Raw genomic sequence first — 22502 nt, forward strand, 5'->3', positions numbered from 1 at the left:
AAAATAGCATTTCTTTGGTTACTAGAGATATTGAACATGTTAAAAAATTGGTCATATATTTGTGTGTGTGTGCCTATTTTTGTTATTGTCCATTTTCTTTTTTTAAGATTTTAGTTTTAAGTAATCTCCACACCTAGTAGGGGGCTCAAACTCACATCGCCGAGATCAAGAGTCGCACCCTTGCCTGAGTGAACCATCCAGATGCCCGGTGTTACTGTCAATTTTCTAAAAGATACTTTCCTGTAGAGTTTTCTAAGTGTTGTCTACACAGTGAGGATATTAATCCTTTAAAATATATGCTGCAACAAACAAACAAACAAATAGTTGCAAATATTTCCCACTGTACATCGCCTCTTCATTATTTTTGTATGTGGCTTCCCAGAGGGTTTTTTTTTTTTTTTTTTAACAAACTTGTTATCTTGGAGTAATTTTTGGAACAATTTTATGTTTATGGAAAAGTGGCTGCAACAGTGTGGAGAGTTCCTACCTACCTTTCATCCAGTTTGCCCGAGCGTTCCCTTCTACATGACCGTGGTGTATTTGTCCAAACAAAGCAATACCATAAGGGTTTAAAGTTATCTGTTCATGGGTGCCAGAGAACCAAGCAACTCATATCATCTTCGTCTTTCGCTGATGGAAAATCTAGTTGAAAGTTTGGCTGATGGACATTTGGAGCACATTTTTTTCAGACAGTGTGATTTTGTGTATTTTCTGGTCAGAGCACAGAAATCTATGTAATTTCAGAATGTTCTGAAATTCATCATTAATAGTTTACTAACAGAGATGGGGGACTCTTTTTACTGTGAATAATAATGTTTCTACATGCCAAGGCACTCAGAGTTTTGATTTTGAACGGCTCTGGAGCCTGGAAACTCTGCTGGAGGATTTAATCTCCCGTGGTTCCGTTTAATCCTTCACTCTCCCCACCATCAGCCTGCTCGCTTCCTGGGGTTAGAGGGCAAAAGTGGGAAGTGTGCCTAACGTCATCCTTAATAGGAAGTAACATGCCATTAGAGCCTTTTCTAAAGAGAGCTATCATCTTTCTCTTTCTAAATTACAGCTTCCCCACTGATAGATTGATAAAGAAGCATTTGGTCTAAAACGGTCTTTTCCTAGAGCAGAGTGGAATTACCTGCGATAACAGGACAGGACAGTGTCAGAGCAGTGACCCGTGGTCTGAGCATGGGGCTCCTTGTGCCTGCTCCACGTCTGATCAGCCCTGATCAGGGGCTTTGAGTCCAGTCACCTCCCGTATGGCGCCTCGTTTCCTCATCTGCAAAGCAAGGGGGCTTCAGTGATCTCTTTCCGGTTGGAGATTTTCTCAGTGATTTTCAAAAACAGATTTTATTGGGGTTGATGGATATGTTTATGATGTGGATTGCAGTCATGGTTTCTTGGGTGTATACATATGTCAAAACTTATCAAAGGGCATATTTCAAATATAGGCAGTTTATTGTTTGTCATGTATATCTCAATACGGCTATCTAAAAGGAGATTTTATCCAGCTTCTAGAATGATGAGGCAGTAGAAAGGACAGTGCTCTGTTCTGATAAAAATCTGTTTCCATCGTCAGTAATAGAGAGAAATAAACAGTGCTTTCTGGAGTTTTCCCCACAGCCTCCTACTAAGGTTTGTGCTTTCTCCTCCGATTTCTATTTGTTTTTTAAAATGACTATTGGCATCCATTCCAGGGAATGTTCATTCTGCTCATCCCAGGCATCATCCTCAATGCAGACTGCCCAAGGCTCAGGAGTGTGGGGTCCAAGCTTCTCTTGGATGCCCACTGCGGCTCTAGGTTCATTTCCAATATCCCTTTCGGGAAGAGAAGAGAACTATCATGTCTCTAACACTTACAGTGAATGCGATTCATTGGGTAGTACTCCGAGAAAATTCCTTTGTTTGAATGCGTGCCGTAAGGGCGGAACCCTTCTCACGCATTCCCTCTGCTACCACCTAGTCTAGATGCACCACTTTATTTATTTTTTAAATTTTTAAAAAGATTTTATTTATTTGACAGAGAGAGAGAGAGAGCACAAGCAGGGAGAGTGGCAGAGGGAGAGGGAGAAGCAGACTCCCCGCTGAACAGGGAGCCCGATGTGGGTCTCGATCCCAGGACCCTGGGATCATGACCCAAGGCGAAGGCAGTTGCTTAACCAACTGAGCCACCCAGGTGCCCCTAGATGCTCCACTTTAAATCCAGATTTCTTCAGAAGCTCCTCACCTGGCTCTCTGCTTCCAGTGTCCCTGCCCTGCAGCCCACCGTGCCAGATTCATCATTCTCAGTACTGCCTTCCTCAATCACTTGACAGCTCAGCAACCTCCTGAGGCTCTCCATTTCCACCTTTCATCAGGGGTAAACTCTGCTTGGACTGTGAGGCCTTCACTATCAGCCCTTCTCATATCTTCTCCTATTTCCCCTTGCTCGCCATGCCCAGGGGCACGTCTGCCCAAGTGGGGCAAGTTTCCTCCTGGACCCAACCCCGTGCCATGTGTCTCTCAGTTCTGGACCTTTCTCACCTTTCCCTACCACCAGGTTGTCCTCAGCGAATCCTACCTGCCTTAGGACTCACTCCGCTCAGACCCCATCTTTTCCCAGAAGCTTTTACTGATTCTCTAAGTACATTCATCCCAAGTCCTATGACCACTGTTTACTCTCTAGGAGCTGGGCACATGAGGATGAATTACAGCCTCTGTCTTTTGGTTTCTGTCTTCTCCCTGACACCCAAGAGAATGAAAAACCAAGTTAGTCCAGGAGTTTCTTAAACCAGAAACACCATACCTGTATACCTTTCCCCTTCAAGTATGTACTTGAGAATTCTACCCCCTGGATTTAAAGTGTGTGCAGAGGAAGAATTTGACACACAGAGGACAGAAGAAAATTTCCTTGTGTCTGTTTGTGGTGGATTCTTGCTGGGCTGAACATAATGTGTGTGAATGATTAAGTGCAATAAAGTATGATTCCTAAAAATAGGTAGTTTGATCTTTCTCTTTTGCAATGAAGAACAAAGTCAGATTAATGTAGATTTATGTTTATAGACAAGGAAAGATCACTTTTGTTTTTTTTTTAAGATTTTAAAAAATTTATTTGACAGAAAGAGACACAGCGAGAGAGGGAACACAAGCAGGGGGAGTGGGAGAGGGAGAGCAGGGAGCTGAGCAGGGAGCCCGATGTGGGGCTCGATCCCAGGACCCTGGGATCATGACCTGAGCTGAAGGCAGACGCTTAACGACTGACCACCTAGGCACCCCAAGATCACCTTTGTTTAAAAAACCCTTTGCTTAAAAATCAGAATCCATGGTATCGTCTAATCTTCAAGAAAAAGCTCTAAAACATAGAGAGAAATTTGGAAAGATATGCACTGAACGATTTTCTTTGGGTGGAGGAACTATTGGTGGTGAAATAAAATATTCCTTTTTATCCAAACCTTCTATAACAAGCAATTTCATTGTCATAATCAGAAAGACATTTTCATTTTGGGAAAAAAACGCAGAAACAAGGACATCAATTTGGTACAAATGCAGATGGATCACTTTAGAAACAGTCCAAAATTGAATATTAAAAGGCCTTCTGTTTTGTTTTAATATAGAGTGAGGACAGGAATGGGCCACCTCTACAGGGAGATTCAGCAGATGTGGACTGAGTGATTGTAGTGTTTCAGGGTAAACATTATAAAAATAAACAAATGAGCAAACTAATGGAGTGTGATAGGATGCTCGCAAATTACTAGACATGCTGTACCCTTTTAGTTTTTTTGTTTTTGTTTTTGTTTTTGTTTTTGTTTGGTCAGAGACCCAGAAAGGACTTTAACCTCAGGTCTATTAATCTGGCTTCTATCACTGGTCAGAGTTAGTGGCACTTTATGTTCTAAATCATAAATACATGATTCGCCCTTGGTATGCTCTAGCAATTCTGTTTTCTTTCTGTCGAAGTTTGTTATCTCATTGCAGGAATGGAAAATGTACAGATTGCTGATACCACACAGGTGAGTGTTTACAGCCTTGAGAATCTGACATGCAGGTGGGAATTTTACCATGTGGGCATTCACTTGAGTTCTTACACCACCTCCAGATCAGCCTCAGCCGTGGGCCCTATAAATAAAGTTCAGGAGTGACCGTGAATTCTGGACTCTGGGAACACCCTTGACCATGAAGTTGATCCTGGTTTTTGGTGCCCTTCTGGGGCATATCTACTGTCGAGAAACATTTGTGGGGTAAGTTATGCTTTCTGGTGCCTATTTGAACTTTTTTTTACCTGATTCACAGGGTCTCACTGGATTGTCACAGAATAATGGGTGCAAGTGTTCAGCATTTTCAGAGAGGTTCTCTTAGATTTAGAGAGGGAATAGTGGGAATAAGAGAAATGAGTGACCCAAGAAAGAGATGAATGACATCTAAAGGAAAAAACAAAGTGAAGTCTGAACACATATACCTTATATCTCTCTCCCCTGATGATCTGAATGTAGGGATGGTGGGCGTCAGTGAAAATAAAGCAGCTTGGCTGATTGTCTCAGTGCATCTCAGTAAGTGATGGGTTCCTCTCCCACCACCTCCTCCTGGCCATTCTGGGCTTCGCCCTCCATGTCAGCCCTTGTCCTCCCCATCTCCAGATCTAGTGCCCAGGCCACAGAACCTCACGAGGTGGGAGGACCAGGATGTAGATTTCAGCCCAAATCCAACTCTCGTGGCATCATAGGATTCACCTTTGCTCTAAAGTACTTTGTTTTCAAGATTCTATGAAAGGCTTCAGGCAGCATTTCTTGAAGAGTGTTCCAGGGAATTAAGGAAGTTGTCAAATAAGTTTGGCCTTAAGAAGTGGGTGGTCAAATAAATTTGGAAATCAGCGGGTTTAACAAACTATAGGCTTTCTAGTGACTTTTACTAAATTTGTGTGCATTGTAAATCTATAAGAAGGGATCTAGGTTGCTGCATTTACCCATTTTTTGGATCATCAAACTCCTCCCCACTTTTTTTAATGTCCTGAGCAACTCAAAGGGCAACTATTCCTTAGAACACACACCAGGAAATATTAGCCCAAAGCAGTACTTTTCTCAGTGCCTTCCCATTGCAAAGGAGGGCTCCTGGGCTGTCTGTACCAGAAGGAATGAGACTCAAATGGAAGCATTTTCAGATCATGGGGCAGGTGGATACTTGTAGGTAGAAGAGCCTTGAAGATATTTTACTAACGTTCATTGGAAGTTGCATGGCACTTGGTGTCAGAAGGTCTGGTTTCTGGTCCTTGTATATGGGTCTTTGTACCAATCCTTTCCCCACTGCACAAATGCTCAGGGCAGTGACTCAGGAAGTCAGCCTACTTGGAGAAAGGACAGAGGAGAAGAAATCTCTATTGTTAAGGAAGGGCTATACGAATCCAGATCTACTCCCCAACTTTTTTCTTTTTTTTTTTTTAAAGATTTTATTTATTTATTTGAGAGAGAGAATGAGATAGAGAGCATGAGAGGGGGGAGGGTCAGAGAGAGAGGCAGACTCCCTGCTGAGCAGGGAGCCCAACGTGAGACTCGATCCCGGGACTCCAGGATCATGACCTGAGCCGAAGGCAGTCACTCAACCAACTGAGCCACCCAGGCGCCCTCCCCAACTTTTTTCTAAGAATATATGTTTGCTTGTTTTGCAACTTCTCTTTCCTGCCAAGGTGTCCTTGATATCCTTTATTCCTCATATGCGTGTGTGTGGTTGTGTGTGTGTGGAGAGCACACCATGATTTTTCAGGGTCCTAGCTGTCTTTGGCATACCCCAAGCTTGGGCCACATGAATGGGTTTTGGAGATGGAACTCTAATACATTTCAGTTAACAACAACAACAAAACATCCTAGGTCTACTCAGATGTGAATTCGATTTCCTCTTACAAGCACCAGCCTAATTATTCCACTTAAAAAAAAAAACAAAACCCACCTCATTTCTGAAAAGCAGGAAGAGACAAGTTTTAAAAGCTATTGCTGTATGACCAGCAGGTGTTATTTTATAAATAATCATTAGCTAGAGGAAAGGTAACTTTAATGGCAAGCTTCCTGCTAGGCGTAGGTACACCTCTTAATTATTATCTAGATACCATTTCCTTGGGGGGAAGTAAAGCCATTCTACCAAGTCCTCATTCTGGGGAAGTGGGTCAGTATACAATTTATTAGTTTCTCAATTGTCAAAGAGATTATTGACTGCTCCATTAACCTCCTACATGCAGAGAGTAACAGGAGCAGAAAGCAACAGGAAAGAGCGTCCAGGCTTTGCTTTTAAGATCATGTCTGTGGTTAATATTCTTAGGGACCAGGTTCTTGAGATCTCACCAAGGAATGAAGAACAAGTAAAACATCTGGTGGAATTGGAAGCTGAAGAACATCTTCGGGTATCTATCCTAGAGGGAGCTTCTGTTTGCCAAAGAGACTACTCCACAGTTAGACACGATGATTGGGATCTCTCACTTTGGATTGGATCTCATCTTCTCTGACATAGTGTGGAACGCTAACTCATGGAGCTGGGATACGGAAAGCTTGGGCTCTAGTTTCGACTCTGTGACACTGGGGAAGTCACCTACATTCCCTGTGTCTCATTATCCCATTCAGTATAATGAGGATAAATATATCATTCTTCTATTTCACAGGTTTATCATAAGAGTGAAAAGAGAGATCAATTGTGAAAGTTACTTTGAAAAATTGCTGAACAGGGGCGCCTGGGTGGCTCAGTTGGTTAAGTGTCTGCCTTTGGCTTGGGTTGTGATCCCAGGGTCCTGGGTTTGAGCTCTACGTCGGGCTCCCTGCTCAGCGGGGAGCCTGCTTCTCCCTTTGCCTCTGCCTGCCGCTCACCCTGCTTGTGCTCTCTCTCGCTATCTCTGTCACTGTCTCTATCAAATAAATAAATAAAATCTTGAAAAAAAGAGAAAAATTGCTGAACAGCCTTTTTTTTTTTTTTAAGATTTTATTTATTTATTTGAGAGAGAGAATGAGAGACAGAGAGCACAAGAGGGAAGAGGGTCAGAGGGAGAAGCAGACCCCCCACTGAGCAGGAAGCCCGATGTGGGACTCGATCCCGGGACTCCAGGATCATGACCTGAGCCGAAGGCAGTCGCTTAACCAACTGAGCCACCCAGGCGCCCCTGCTGAACAGCTTTAATGCATTATTTCCATCCTAAAATAATTTACAGTATTAATGTTGTTATGAAATGAATTGGATTGCTTGAATGTCAACTGTTAAAAAAAAAACTGCCATAGTTTTAAATAATCTTTGCCTTCTGCCAGTTTTAATATCTAACCATAGGGGGGACAAACAATATGACACAGAGGCCCCTGCTTGGATATTTAAAAACCCTCTTGCAATATCAGTGATTCTACAATGATTCCAGTCTTGCAGGCTGGTAAAATAGATATAAATTGATTTCTGGAAACCTGTCCATTTCCCTGGAATGACCCACTTATTGCCTCGGCCTTTTACCCCTTCCAGCTTGATTTTTGGAAATCATCCACGATCCCAGGGGAGAAAACCTATGTCCGAATTCCTTTTGTGAACGTCCAGGCAGTCAAAGTTTTCTTGGAGTCCCAGGGAATTGCTCATTCCACCATGATTGAAGATATTCAGGTAATTATCCCATCGACCATCCTTCCAGAGTCTTGCTGGTCTACATGAACTGACAATCCATCCTTTTTTCTCCTTGGGTACCCTCTGCCAGGGAAAAGGACCTGTGGGTGCCACTGGGGCCTTCCTGCAATCTGGGCTCCCCCTGACACTGACCCGCTCCCTTTTGCATTTGGCATAAGTGGAATATGGTACTAAAAATCTTAAGGGAAAGGGCAAAACAGAATCTCTGGCAGAAATATCAAGTACAAACTGAAGGGGTGTTCGTTTAAGTAAAAGTAAAACCTTATTCATTTAGTTTTTAATTGGGGGTTGGCTTGGGCCCTGGGTTCCCAGAAAGGTAGGAGAGCTATAACACAACCACGGGACTAACTGTCATCCTATATTTGCCGCGTCTGGCTGGCCAGAAGTCCTGTTAGCGCCTCATCCCCTTTCAGGATGCTGCCAGAATAAGGGAAAGGCATGACCCCAGAGCCTGTATGACAGGAAGAGGATGCTTGGGTCTGGGGACCTGAGTGTTGGCATTTCCCTCACAATTGTAGATGCAAATGGATTGCTATGAACTGATCATAGGTGTGACTGGTTCATCTTAGGTTCTGTTGGACAAAGAGAAGGAAGAAATGTTACTTAATCAGAGAAGACAACAGGATGGTAACTTCAACTTTGAGGCTTATCATACTTTGCAAGAGGTAGGTGTTTCCAAATGAACATCGGAGGAATAGGCCGTTTTCTCCTCTGATGACAAGGCTTTTACTTCTCCCTGGTGATTTAATGGGGAGTATTCTCCTATGATTTCCTAGCTTCTCCAATTTTCTCTAGGATCTCACAGCCAGTATCAGTGTCAAAGCTTTAAGGCAGGACCCTGAAGCCCACTTGCCCATCCCAGGAGCCATTCCATTATTTGAAATTGTCTAGGAGTGTCTTTTTTTTTTTTTTAAAAAGATCTTATTTATTTATTTGACAGAGAGAGACACAGCGAGAGAGGGAACACAAGCAGGGGGAGTGGGAGAGGGAGAAGCAGACTTCCCACCGAGTAGGGAGCCTGATGCGGGGCTCGATCCCAGGACCCCAGGATCACGACTGGAGCTGAAGGCAGATGCCCAACGACTGAGCCACCCAGGCGCCCCTGTCTAGGAGTGTCTTAAGTGAACACAAACAGTCTCTCCTGCTCATGAGCCTCTCCCCTCAAGGCCCTTCTGCCCATTTCTGACCTGTGATGCCCCCGAAGCCACTTGAGAACTGTGCTTCCTGGCTGCCATTGATGATGGAATCGGGGGAGACCCTGACACCTCTGACTTTCTGCTGAGGATTGGGTCTCCCAACCTGACCAACACTCCCAGACCTAGTAGTAGCAAAGTCTTATGAGGTCTCTGCTGTTTCTCTGGAGTTTTGTTGCTGTGAAGACTGCTCCCTTCCTCCAGCTAGGTCACACACTGCCACCCACACATCTGGGCAGGGCTGTACTTGCCTCTTTGTGACACAGAGCTTTTCTTGGGGTTCACAGGGGTCCATTTGCCTAAATGTGGAGTGGGCGAATGGAGGGGAGAGGATGAAGAGATGGGGGTTGGAGGATAACAGGGAGAGGTGGGGGAGTAGCACAGAGCCAGAGAGGAGGAATCTGGTGGGTACTCATCCCCTAAACTATCAATTCTAAATGCAGAGAAGTCTGAAACTCATTTTTCCCCCTGACTGATTTGGTGGCAAAAGCTGACCTGACCTAAACTCATCTGGGGGCAAACTCTGACCTGAACTGACTTGCTACTCATTTGTTTCACTGCCAGAAATATATATATATATATATATATATATATATTTTTTTTTTTTTAAGATTTTATTTATTTTTCAACAGAGGGAGAGAGACAGCGAGAGAAGGAACACAAGCAGGGGGAGTGGGAGAGGGAGAAGCAGGCTCCCCACTGAGCAGGGGGCCCGACGTGGGACTCGATCCCAGGACCCTGGGATCATGACCTGAGCGGAAGGCAGATGCTTAAGGACTGAGCCACCCAGGCGCCCTATATTTTTAAGATTATTTATTTATTTATTTGACAGAGAGAGAGACACAGCGAGAGAGGGAACACAAGCAGGGGGAGTGGGAAAGGGGAGAAGCAGGCTTCCCGCGGAGCAGGGAGCCGGATGCGGGGCTGGATCCCAGGACACTGGGATCATGACCTGAGCTGAAGGCAGACGCTTAACGACTGAGCCACCCAGGCGCCCCTCACTGCCAGATATATTAATGTCTCCAAATATGGAGCAATGCCCCATGTATAATATACAATATAGGCTTCCTCCAACCTTTTTTTTCTTTTTTGAGATTTTTATTTACTTGACAGAGAAAGGGAGAGAGAGAGAGAGCACAAGTAGGGGCAGCGGCAGGCAGTGGGAGAGGCAGAAGCAGGCTCCCCGCGGAGCCGGGAGCCCAAGGCGAGGCTCGATCCCAGGACCCCGGGATTACGACCTGAGCCCAAGGCAGGCGCTTAACCCACTGAGCCCCCTAGGCGCCCCCTTCCTCCGACCTTTCTAAAAAAAAAATTTTTTTTTTTCTTAATCTGAACTATGTATGGCCCCTATGGGTTTCAGCTAAAGGATTGTGAACCAGTACAAAGAATGAGGGGTAAAGGGCGTGAAGAAAGTGAGAGGCTCGCGGGCTCGCTCGCTCCTTCGCCTGGCCTCACAAAGTGGTGTCCGTGTCGTCGGGGCGGAAGCGCCGGCAGCGGCCGGAGAGGCCGTCTGCACGCGGGGCACTCCCAGACTCGCCCAGGCACGTCTCAGTCCCAGCCACGGACCCAGCTTGGGTGCCCCGGCTGCACAGCGTTTCCATCAGCCTCCAAGTAGGAGCCCAGGGAGCTGGTGACGGAAGTGCCTCAGAGGCCAGCGCCCTGTCGCCCCCGGCCCGAACCAGCCCCGCTGCCTTCTGTAGCGCCGGCCTCCAAGTCCACCTTTTTTTGGGGGTGCCCCTGCCATGCGTGTCCCTCTGCTAGTGAGGGCGAGCAGCTTTGTGGCCGGGGAAGCTGCCCCTCCGAGCGGGCATGAGGAAAGCCACAGGCAAGCCAGGGAAGTGCCATTTTGTCGGAAGCACAAAGCCGGAACGAGCCGGCTCCGCCGCCACAAAATGGCTTCCCCCTTTCCCACCCCGGCGGACGCCCGGTGACTCATCATGTCTTCGCTTTGTGTCCAACGCCCTCAATCCCGCAGCATCTGCCGCGCTGCCCTCTCCGCTCCCGGAGGAAATGGAAATGGAGGCGGGAGAAAAGTCACTAATGGCTGCATCACATCATTCATTTGCAAATGTCTACTTATTCTTACACATTTCAGATTTCCCAAGAAATGGATAACATCGTTGCTCAGCACCCGGGTCTAGTGAGCAAAGTGAATATTGGCCATTCTTTTGAAAAGCGGCCCATGAACGTGCTCAAGGTACACAGGTGCAGCTGCGGGTTTTCCTCCCGAGGTTTCTAGAATCTCGCCGCTCCCAGGCGGGCCGTCAGTCCCGGCTCTGCCTGCAGAGCAGTTCCTCTTTTTTTTTTTTCCCCTTCCCTTTTCTCCTTCTAACCGGTCCTTGCTGGTTTTGAGTATCCACCTCCCCACTACCGCCACCCCCCTTTCTTTTTCTTTTTCTCTTTCCTGCGCAAGCTGACGCAGGTCTGCAGGAGTGAATTAATGCTCTCATCTTGATAGATTCGCTCGCGGGGAACCAGAGGCGAACGCGCCAATAGGAACAGAGGAAGGGGGAGGCGGTGCGGGCCCCAGGGCGAGGGGGGCGGATGGAGGAGGTGACGGGGGTCCCAGGGCGAAGGGGGGCGATGGAGGAAATGACGAGGGCCCCAGGGTGAGGGAGGTATGGGGATGGTGGTCCGCCGTGAGGTGGGGGCTTTGGGGGAGGTGGTGCGGGCCCCGGGGTGAGAGGGGAGATGGACGTGGGGGTGCGGGCCTCAGGGTGAGCAGGCACGGGGGATGGGGGAGGTATTCTGTAATTAATCAAGGTAGGAGTTCTATACTTTGTTTCCCTTTTCTTTTCCCTCTCTCTTTTTTAAACCAAGGGATTAAAAAAAAAGGCGCCACGTACTTGCCTGAGCTGCATTTGAAAACAGAAGCGTCCCTGCAGTGTGCGGGAGGATGACAGGGCAACTGAACTGCACAGGCAAATGCCCAGAAAACCAAGGCATTTGTTTGCTAGTTTGAAAAAGGTTAGGGTTTTACTCCAACCTGTAACCTCTTACCGTCTTAGTGCTGACAGTTTCAAGCTTTTTTACTTTGCCCCGAAAAAGTGAAATTTATTTACCAGGTTTCCTAGAAAGAGTTTGTGAAAGCGGGCGAAAAAAAAAGGAGAGAGCGATAATGTCACAACTCCCTACTAAATTTGGTAATGTTATGGCTGAGAACCAACGGACTCATTGGGACAGATGGATTTCTCCAGAGTGTTTCTCCCGAAGCAGGCTTGAGAGAAGTGGTTTGCCTACTTTATGACACCGTGGTACATTTGCTAATATTTACTACCTTCTTAAAAAACATTTTTTTCCCCTCTTCCCTGTTTCTCCTCCCGTTGGGCCAGGAAATCCCAGATTCTCCTCCCCCTCGGATTGTCCTGGCCTTCTCTTCTCTAGGGTAGTTCGTGGGTGAGGATGTTATGTGATTTTTGAAAGTTCCCCACTTTCTACAATTGAGCCCTTTGGAGGAAAAGACATGAAACACTTATAACTAAAACTCTCGAAGCCCATGAAATGTAATTTTTAGCAAGGATTTGCATTTCTCATTTACCTTATCTGCTATGTTTAGAATGCAGCGCAGAGATAGAAGTTGATGGTGCAAAAATAATCTTTTCCTCCCCATTTACTGATCCAATTGGCAAAGCCACTCTTCCAAATAAAACTGAGACACTTAGATCATAAAATTTAAACTCTGGAAAACACCTCCAGAGCCTACCATGCTGTTTTAATGAAGGACTCAAAAGGTTATCACAAGTGTTTTTATTACAAAAATAACACAATGATTCAAAAATTGGAAAATAGAGAAACAAAAAAGGAAAAACATCCCCGAGTTCCACGGCTATGGGGTGATAGCTGTTAATATTTTGTTGTAATACATCTTGCTATTTCTCCCTTCCTCCCCTCTTCCTTTGTCTCATATGTTTGTGTGTGTACATATATAAACGTACATACATGAACTAGCCTTTTAAGAGAATCAAAAAGGCATCATACTATTCTGTAACCTGTCTTGTAAAATTTACAACAAATGATTTCATGTCATTACATTATCTGCAATGAGTTTTTACAGACATCACAGGAGAAAAAGTCTATGCCTTCTTGTTAGCCTGCATTTAAACTTCTATTAAAAGCAGGGGATCAGAAAAATCACGTGAAATAAGAGTTAATCGACAGCATCTCTGTCTACACCTCCTCCTTCTCTCTCAATCACATCAAGTACAGAACGAGGGACAGACAAGGCCCCAGGGGAAAAGATCGGGGACAGGAGCCTGCAGCAGTGGAGTTCTGCACATTTCCACACTGTTTTACAGTTCAGCACCGGAGGAGACAAGCCAGCCATCTGGCTGGACGCCGGGATCCATGCTCGCGAGTGGGTTACGCAAGCTACTGCACTGTGGACAGCAAATAAGGTCATTTTTCCTATAATTCCTCGATTATTTTGACTTTCTGGGGTTAGGCCCCACCTAATCACGCAGTGCTCTTTGTGGTCCTCACGGCTGATGCTCTCAGCGAGCTTTTCTTTGCACCGGCAGCAAATAGGCCCGTTCAACCTTTTTGGGGATTGTGGTATTGCCCCAGCTAGCACATTGGCACTGTGCCCGGGCCTGCCGGCCACTGTGTGCTCTGTTAATAGGCACAGCCAGAAGAGATTGAGAGGGTGCTAAGTAAGGACCCCAGGAGTCAGATTTCAGCATAAGAACAGGCTCGAGAAAAATTGCGTTGCTGCCTCGGGCCCTGAGGGCTGAGGGACGATGTGCTAGAAATCTATAAAATCACCAAAGGGGCTCAGATGGAAAATATAAACAGGTGCTAGAAGAGTTTACTTTGCCCCATAGATCCAAAGTGAAATTAGTTAAGGGTTTTTGGGTTTTTCTGAAAATGTTCCAAATCTGATTTTGAAGTCAGTGTCGCGATACCTTTCCTCCACACGTTCATTGGAATTAAGAGTCAGGACAGTGGGCTGGGTGTGGCCTAGTCTGGTATTGCTTAAGTAATTCAAAAATGACACGCTATAAATCAGAATGTTAATTCATGAGCAAAGGAAATCAATCCACATCAGATCATTCAAGCATGTGCAACCACGTGTATACCGACTGATACATTTTTCCCTTCAATTAAAATGCAGTTACCTTTAGGGTATTATGAAATGGATATTTAACAGTTGAATAATAATGCCTTAGGATGGCTGAGCACAGGAAATGAATAAATTTTAATCCAGCAGAAACTTCAGCTCCACTGCAATTGATCGCAAGTAGATATTTAATTCCCCAAATGGAATTTAACTGATCCTCTGTATCTTCAGAAAAGTCTCTACACATTTAAGTAATCTGTTGTTTGTCATGAGTACTTTTGGAAAGCTAGTCTGTGTGATGATGAAGGAAAACTGAAAAAATGTCTTTGGTTCACAGATCCCTATAAGCCACAATATACCATTGCAAAATGCTTCCTCGGAATGAATAGAAAGAATTCTACTTTTGAGAGAGAATGGATAAGTGATATCTGAGTTTTACTTAAGTAGGTTATTCTGACTGGAAATAAAAGTATAGATGCTGGCATATTAAACACATGAGCATCGCAGGAGACTGGGCTGTAGTCCTGGCAGGCTCTCATTGACCAGCAGTGGTATCTAGTTCATGTCTGAAAAAAAACACATTGCCTTAATATTCCATCCTGTGTTCCCCCGTGAAAGGGGAGTGTGAAATTGATGTCTGTGTTGTCTCTGCTCAGATTGCCTCTGATTATGGAAATGATCCATCCATCACCTCCATTTTGGACGCGATGGATATCTTCCTGCTGCCGGTCACAAATCCCGATGGATATGTGTTCTCTCAAACCAGAGTAAGCCTGGACCTTTTTCTTCAACAAGAATTTACAGAGATGTGTAGGAACTTAAAAAACAAAAGTAACCTTTCTGTTCTTGGTTTACCAGAAGCGGAATGCGTAATTTCTCAGTAGTGGCCCTGAATTGAGGCATATAGTGGAGTTTATAATCACCTCTTATTCTGACACACGATGTCTTTACACATTGCCTCGGTCAGAGCCCATTTCAGCTGTTAGGCTGGGCTATTAGAGCTCAGTGTTCACTGTGAGTCACCTAGGAGATTTGTTCCAATTCTCTCTGCGTTTTTTGTGGTGGGATTGATGGCAAAGAGGAGGCGGATGTTACCTGCTGACAATTAGATTGCAGTAGGATTTGGGTAGGCAGTACAATGCATTTAGCATTTTACTTACAATCTGTAGAAGAAATCCTCTGTAATATCACTAAAAGGAGTTACGTAGATTTTTTCCCCCTTTAAAATCTTATTACAGAACCCCATTGTGGCAACTGTGACCCCACATATATTCAAAGTGAATCAGAGCTTCAAGTTTATTTTTGGAGAGAGCTGACTACGCTAGTGTTTTTCAACGTGTGTTCAAAAAGAACTTGTACAAATACTAGTACTCACCTCATGAGATATCCTATGAATAGAGGGCTGCACAGTCAAGTTTGGGAAGTACCGCCCACCGTATCCCTCTCCTGGAGCGGCAGAAAAAAACACGAAAGCATTAAAAAACTCTTAGAAGTGCTGAAGTACCTTAGTGAATTTAGCTCTATATTTTCCTGAAATATTCTATCACAGAACTCTTGCTCTCTCCCCACTTTTTGTTGTTGTTGTTATTTTTTATTATTGATAACACTGAATAGAACTGGTGTCCTATGGAAAATGGTTTGCCAGGTATTGATTTGAGGAGATGGGGGATTATTTACTTCTCATTTTGGTGAGATGACCAAGAAGCTCCTCGCAGAACCCCACAGGAGGACTGTTTGACACCTTTGTGGGCCAGGGAAATTAGTGTAATTCCAAAGGGGCCTTCCCAGGAGGGAGCAAGGAAAATGAACAGGATTCTAAAGGGACCTTCTCATCAGGTCGAGTGACCGTCATTTTTTTTTTTCCTGTCTTACCTTTCGGTTGGATTTTAAAGAATCGTATGTGGCGGAAGACCCGGTCCAAGGTATCAGGAAGCTCCTGTGTTGGTGTTGATCCTAACCGGAATTGGGACGCAGGTTTTGGAGGTGAGCACAGGGACTTGCCCCCAGGGATGGCCCGAAGTTGTCTGGCCAACTAGCTATTTTTGCAGGGTTCTGCAGTGCTGTCAGCCTGCTAAGCCCATTCAGGATTGAAGCCATTTAAAAACCTATTTGAAAAACACTTAAGTAAATTCCCTTCACAGGCGCGTAGCGCTGTCACAGATCTCTGAGCAGCATTGAATATATTTTGTCTCACATCTTAGTTTTCCCACAAGCTGTAGCCCAGCTCGGCTTCGCTTCTGAGTTTTCAGAGCAAGACTTGGCGCAATGGCGGGAGGCCTCACTCAGGAAGGCCTGAACCAACCACTAGAGGGGGTTAGGATCTATTCAGAGGAGAAGCATTACATCATCTCTGGATGTTTCGAGAAAGAAAACTAAAAAGAAGTACAAATAGGATTAAGAAATTGATTTTCGAAACAGATTCAAAGAGAAAATATTGGCTTGCTGCTCGGGTTTTGTTGACTTGTGGCTCTAATTTTTTGGGGTTCAGTGGCAGCCTGGTTGGGGGGCTCCTTTATGGTTTTAGGGACCAGTTAAAACTCCTGTGTTTCTCTAATCACAGAACTGCAATTTGTTTGTTTTTTCCTCACTAGGTCTGGTCACAGTGAGGTTAGAAACTGTCTTTCACTGCACTGTCGCTAACACCTAGTACAGTGTCCGGAACATAGAAGGCAATCACTAACTATTTGTAAGACAAATGAATTAATGAGAGTTATTGAACCAAGAAAAGACCCACTCAGGAATTGTGACAGGATATGGATGAGTGGCAAGTTCATTCATCGCTTTTATAATGGTTTTTTTTAGCGTAGGAAAAAACAAAAAAATCAAAGCATCAGATCCAAAATACTGAACAATGCCCAGGAATTCAATGTCAGGTATTTTTTTCCTGAAATATTATGGTTCTTATTAAATAATCTTGAAATAAAGTGACAGGTTGTATTTATACTTTGTCTATATCATTTAGAGACCCTGGGGAGTCCCAGCCCCTCCTGATCCCCTCGAAGTTTCTCTAGCATTCGGAGCCCTGGCCAGGCCACAGTGGACCACTTTAGTGGTCACGAGTAACTCCAGTTGCTGAGAAAATCAAGGCCGAAGGTGGCCTTGTTGTCAAGTGCAGTTGTGCTTTCCTCACTGCAGAAAGGGTGTCAGAGGTTCCTTGCATTTGTGGCTTTGTGATTTAGAAGTACAGTGCATAGAATCTTCTACTCTTGGACGCTAAGAATTGGAAGAAATCCCAGAAAAAGAGCTTGCTCAACTCCCACCCAATGCAGGAATTCCATCCATAATGTTAAATCTAGCTTTCCTTCCAACAACTCCCACAGAGAGGAGATGATCTAATTTGATAGCTCTTTCTGCCATATAGAGGAACCATCTTTCTAAAGAAGAGAGGATGCGTCCAGAATCACTTCAGTTTGGCCTCCTGTGCCCTTAGATAGCACCTCCACCTAATACAGGGACAGTCTTGCTGACTTCCTGAGGAGGAACTTAGTGATGCACGGTAAATGTATCCACACAGCATCTCCTTGAAGCTTACTGTTTCTACTGGGCTTCTTCTGCATCCCATCAGGACCTGGAGCCAGCAGCAATCCTTGCTCTGATTCCTACCATGGACCCCATGCCAACTCTGAAGTTGAAGTGAAATCCATAGTGGACTTCATCAAGAGTCACGGGAGGATCAAGGCCTTCATTACCCTCCACAGCTATTCCCAGCTGCTGATGTTCCCCTATGGGTATACATGTACCAAGTCAGATAACTTTGATGAACTGGTAAGTTTCCAAAATGTCATTTCAGCTCAGCCACAAAGGTCTATTGTGTGGACAAGTAAGTTTCAGTCATAAAGTCGGGTACTGAGATGGGGGTGTATTAGTGACAGGTTACAAAGATGAATAGGTCCAACCACTGAGAAGATTGTGATACAGGCAGAGGTTTGAAAGACTGGTTGTGGACTTTCCCAAATTAAGTTTCCTTGGGAAATAGAATTCATGAAATTACTGTTGCCTTAATCTAGATGAGCAGGAGCCTCAATTTGACCATAAATTCCCAGGATGCGCTTTCTGCTGCTTAGGAAATAAACACTTGAATTTGGACGTGAGGCTCTTAGATTTGTAGTCAGATGCTGTCAGATGCTGGATGCTAAACAGTACTGTCTCCCAGCTCTTTGCCTCATAGCCTCCTGGTGCTTTTTCACTCTGTGACCTGCCATCATGCTGCACAGGTGTGTGATGTTGGGCATTAGACACTCCCTTCCCTAACTTGCTACCTTCTATCATCTTTCCTGTTTCAGGAATGAGCAAACTGATGGCAGCCTTAAGTCAGATGGTGACATCTCAGGGGGCTACTTTACAGTTGAGCAAGAGCTATCCCCAGCTGAAGAGAACGTGCAGATACTCCCAATTTGGCTTTTAGGCTTGATTTTTGAGAGCCATATGTTAGAGATAAACCCTGAGATGGGACCTTTTGGTCAATTTACTTTCAAATATGTTATTGTCAGCAGCTCCTGGCAGAAATGCAACAAATTATTCCTATTCGGGTGTATCTTTCATCTCATCCATTGGATTTTAGCCCTGTAGGGCAGTTTTCAGGGTTTTGTTGGTGAGTATTACCACTCAAGGCCAAATCAAGGGAAAAAGAACCTTAGGATTGAAAAGAACCTAAAAGGTACTTTTAGTAGACCTAGATGACCTTAAATTATCCGAACTGGGTGCTCATATCTCTGCCACATAGTCATCCAGCCTGTGTTTGGACAGTTTTCTGCCTCCCAAGGGATTCTGTTCCGTGTTGGAGCAGATTTGATTTTTTGAGTTCTTCCTCATAGAGAGCCCAAACCTTCTCCTTATGGTTTTTACCTGCCAGCCCTGGTTTATCATCTTGCTGTCTTTGAAAAGAAGCAAATCCATTAATCACTTGAAGACCAGTAACCTGGTTCTGCTAGGTTTTTCCGTATCCCTACTCCATACCCACAGCTCATTCAAGCACTCATAATATGGCCCCAAGTTCCCTCACCATTCTGGTTTGCTATTTTCTGAACATGCTTTGGATCATCTCTGTTCTTCAAGGGTAGCTCCCAGAAGTGAACATAAAACTTGTGGGTTAACCAGCGCAGAGCAGAGCGTGACCATAGCTGCCCTCCTCCAGACCGTGCACTTCTGCTTAAACAGTTGAGGGTCACATTAGTTTTTTGGCAGTAGCACCGTGCCGTTGACTCATGTTGGGCTCATTGACAACTGAAACCCCCAGGCTCTCTGAGGATTCTGCCGAGCCAGGTTCCCCCATCTGGTAATTGTACAGTTGTTTTCCTGGACCCAAGTTCAAGACCTTACATTTATCCCTAGCAAGGACAGTAAAGCCCCAATCAGTCAAAATTGGAACCCTCAAATAATGGAAAATATTTTGCTGAGCTCTACTTCTTGGAAAAAGAGACAATCATAAGGAGGTAAGCCAATGTAGGGATCTAGCAAAAAAAAAAAAAAAAAAAAAAAAATCAACTTCCCAGGTACATCATGGGGTCAGTACGTATTCTCTTTAGCCCCTTACTCCCACCCTATTTCCGCCTACACCCCTGAACAAGGAGGGGTGGTGGCAAAATAATGACCCTGGTGTATTTATTGCAAACACCTGGCTGATGAAATAAACAATGAAGGTCTGTGTGTTGTATTTTCGAAGCCAACAGAAGTGAACTAGTGTTTGCTTCTCAGTGAAAATGACTGAAACGAAAGGGTGTTGTGTTTAAGCCTGAGTTAACCGGAGAGTCCAGTTAATCAGACGGCCCGATTCTACATTCTGCCCTTGGGCATTTGATCTTCAAGAAGCAAGTGTTATCCATCTACCTTTCCTTGGTTCTCTCACTCTAGAATGAAGTGGCCAAAAAGGCTGCCCAGGCTCTGGCCAGCCTGCACGGCACCAAGTACAAAGTGGGACCTATCTGCTCAGTCATCTGTAAGTATCTAATGTGTTTTTACAAATGACCCACTAAGCGGGCACCATGTGATTTTGGGCCAGAGCCTTTCAGTGCCCTGATGTGAAATGGTTAGGTCTTTGTGTGTGGCGCCCAGCCCTGCCCGGTTTCCCCCAACAAGGTACTATGTGATATCCGGAACAAAGAGCTTCCTAAATATTTGAGCTATGTGCGTTGCTCTCTGCTTGTCCTGATCCTTCCAGCTCACTCTCATTATGTGGAATCTCTTTGCCTAAAGATAAGCTTTTGTCAAGACTTGGCCCTAAGTCATCACTTTTATTAATTATTCCTTTCTTGGCTCAGAGGGGTTTACACCCTGAGTAATGCCGTGGACTGGGTTGTGGGGACAGAATGGGGGCAACTCTTTAAAAGGACCCAGATATTTCAGTGGATAGACTCTGTTGCAGCCATTTGTGCATGTAGAATTTGGGGAGACAAAGGGGAGGTAAATCAGGAATACTGCTAATGTCAGGAGTAAAGCTGGGGAGCCTGCTGTCAGACTTTCTGAGACTCCCCTCTCCCACGGTGGACTGGGATAGAAACAAGAAACAGCTGCAGTGCTGTGTGAAATCCTAATGCACCCGTGCAGAGTCTGAGTCCCGCAAAGGAATCTCCCCACTTGCTTATGGGCAAACCCAGAAACTCAAGAGCCCACAGTTGAATGTTCAGGAGTCTCCCTGTACTCCCATGCCCATGGACCCTTTGGAAACAAATACCTCTTACAGGCACGCACTCTGTTCAGCATACTTTTATTAAGCCTCTACTATGTGCTAATCATTATGCCAAGTACTACGGACATAGAGAACCCACAGGAAACTCACTGTTTAATGTGGGAGACAAACAGGAAGACAAATGAACCTCAGTATGCTGTGTGCAGTAGTAGGCTAGATGTGATACAAAAGTGTTAGAAAGTTGGGAGGATTAAACAGTGGCAGAATCAGGAAAAGCTACATACGGAAGAGGGCAGGATTTTGATGGCTGCTCACCAAATAGCTAGAGGAGGGGAAAAGAATGGGCCATTCTGGCTCTTGAACAGCACGGGCAAAGGCACAGAAGTAAGAAACTGCATGATGGACTCTGCGAACCACAAGGAGGTTTGGAACCGCTGGAAGAAGGTGGGAACAAGGGGAGTGGGGGTTCAGGTTTTTGGGTGCCATGTTAAGGAGTTTAAGTCTTAACCCAAAGGATTCTAGAAGCCATTGGAGAGTTTTCAGCAGGGAGTGAGTGTGTTGAGGTACCGTGTTTTAAATAAAACACACTAGCTACCATGGGGAGGATGGAGTGTGATAGGCTGGAAGTAGGAAATTCCCACAGGAAGAGTAGGACTTGTTCAGGGGGAAGTGGTGGTCCACGCTAGAGCAGTGCCATGGAGGACCTAGGGAGACATGAAGCAAGGAAAACCAAAAGGCTTTGGTCAGTCATTAGATGTTGAGAGTTTCTCACCAAAGGTCATTGAACGGGGCCATTAATAGAGGGAGACCTCCAGGAAGGTGAAAGACGGGGTGGGGTTGGAGAGAGAATGAGTTCAGTTCTGGGCAAGTTGAGGCTGAGATAACTGTAGTGTTTTCGAGTGGGGATGTCCCATAGGCTTTGGGCCACACGGCTCTGGGCTTCTGTGGAGAGAGAGACTTAAGAGTGGTTGACATAGAGAGGATGGTTGGAACGGGAGAGCAAGGACATCACCTGGAGCGGGAAGAGCCCTGGATGGAGGAGGGAAGCAAGCTGTCAGACAGCAGAGGGGGTTTGTGAGGGAGGGCCACACAGCGGGGCTGGGCAGAGGGGCCAAGAAGCCTGTGTTTCAGAAGCTGGTGGGGGGGAGCAGTCGGCGGAAAGGAGGCAGGGGTTAACAATGATGAAAGGCTATGAGAAGGTCAATTATGACAAGGATAGAATATTTACCACTGGATTTTTATGACGAGCTTATTGGTGACCGTACCCAGAAGGTTTCAGAAGCATGGTGAGGGTCACTGGAGGAGCACAGGGGATGGGGGAGCGCGGAGGTCTGGTGTGTGGACTGCTCTTTGGAGGAGCCCAGATGAGAAGGGAAGGAGAGAGAAATGGAGGGTTTCTTTTCTGAGATGAGAGACTTATTTATTGGCTGTGGGAAAAGGACCAATAGGGAGGGAGAGGTGGAAGATCCAGGAGAGGGAAGAAATGAGCAAGGCAGTGATACTTCAGAGTAGGGGAGAAGAGGAACAAGAAGGAGTCAAGCAGAGGTGGGTAGATCAGGCTCGACTCAGAGGAGCAAGCCTGCAGACAGGCTGGAGGTGCCAGCCCAGCTACGTGTACGAGGGTGGTGCTGGGAATCTAAGGGAAGGCACGCTTGTTAGTCAAGCTTTTCTTTTCTTTCCTTTTCTTAGATTTTATTTATTTGACAGAGACAGCAAGAGAGGGAACACTAGCAGGGAGAGTGGGAGAGGGAGAAGAGGCTTCCCGCTGAGCAGGGAGCACGATGCGGGGCTCGATCCCAGGACCCTGGGATCATGACCTGAGCCGAAGGCAGATGCTTAACGGCTGAGCCACCCAGGCGCCCCTAGTCACACTTTTCTTAATGGTAGTCTTGGAGAGCGAAGGAGCAAGAGTTCACTTAGCATATCTAGGACAATTGATGGAAATCCAAAAACTGATCGTGAAAGTTTCTCCACCCCCCGATTATGGTTTTTCTTTTCTGTTTTTTTTTTTTTTTTTTTTTTT

At 45.4% G+C, this 22502-nt stretch overlaps 1 protein-coding gene across 1 annotated transcript in view; it reads left to right on the forward strand.

The window, feature by feature from the left end:
- The first annotated feature begins 4146 nt into the window (after positions 1-4146).
- The window catches only part of CPA2 (carboxypeptidase A2), a 21618-nt gene continuing 3262 nt past the window's right edge, over positions 4147-22502 (forward strand). The window contains exons 1-10 of the mRNA XM_021699373.1: positions 4147-4211; positions 6277-6358; positions 7450-7584; positions 8175-8270; positions 10894-10995; positions 13094-13192; positions 14511-14621; positions 15747-15837; positions 17420-17619; positions 19705-19789. Coding sequence (XP_021555048.1) covers positions 4147-4211; positions 6277-6358; positions 7450-7584; positions 8175-8270; positions 10894-10995; positions 13094-13192; positions 14511-14621; positions 15747-15837; positions 17420-17619; positions 19705-19789 — 1066 coding nt within the window. The remainder of the gene's footprint in view (positions 4212-6276; positions 6359-7449; positions 7585-8174; positions 8271-10893; positions 10996-13093; positions 13193-14510; positions 14622-15746; positions 15838-17419; positions 17620-19704; positions 19790-22502) is intronic.

Source organism: Neomonachus schauinslandi, chromosome 12 (genome assembly GCF_002201575.2).
Source record: "Neomonachus schauinslandi chromosome 12, ASM220157v2, whole genome shotgun sequence".
NCBI lineage: Eukaryota > Metazoa > Chordata > Mammalia > Carnivora > Phocidae > Neomonachus > Neomonachus schauinslandi.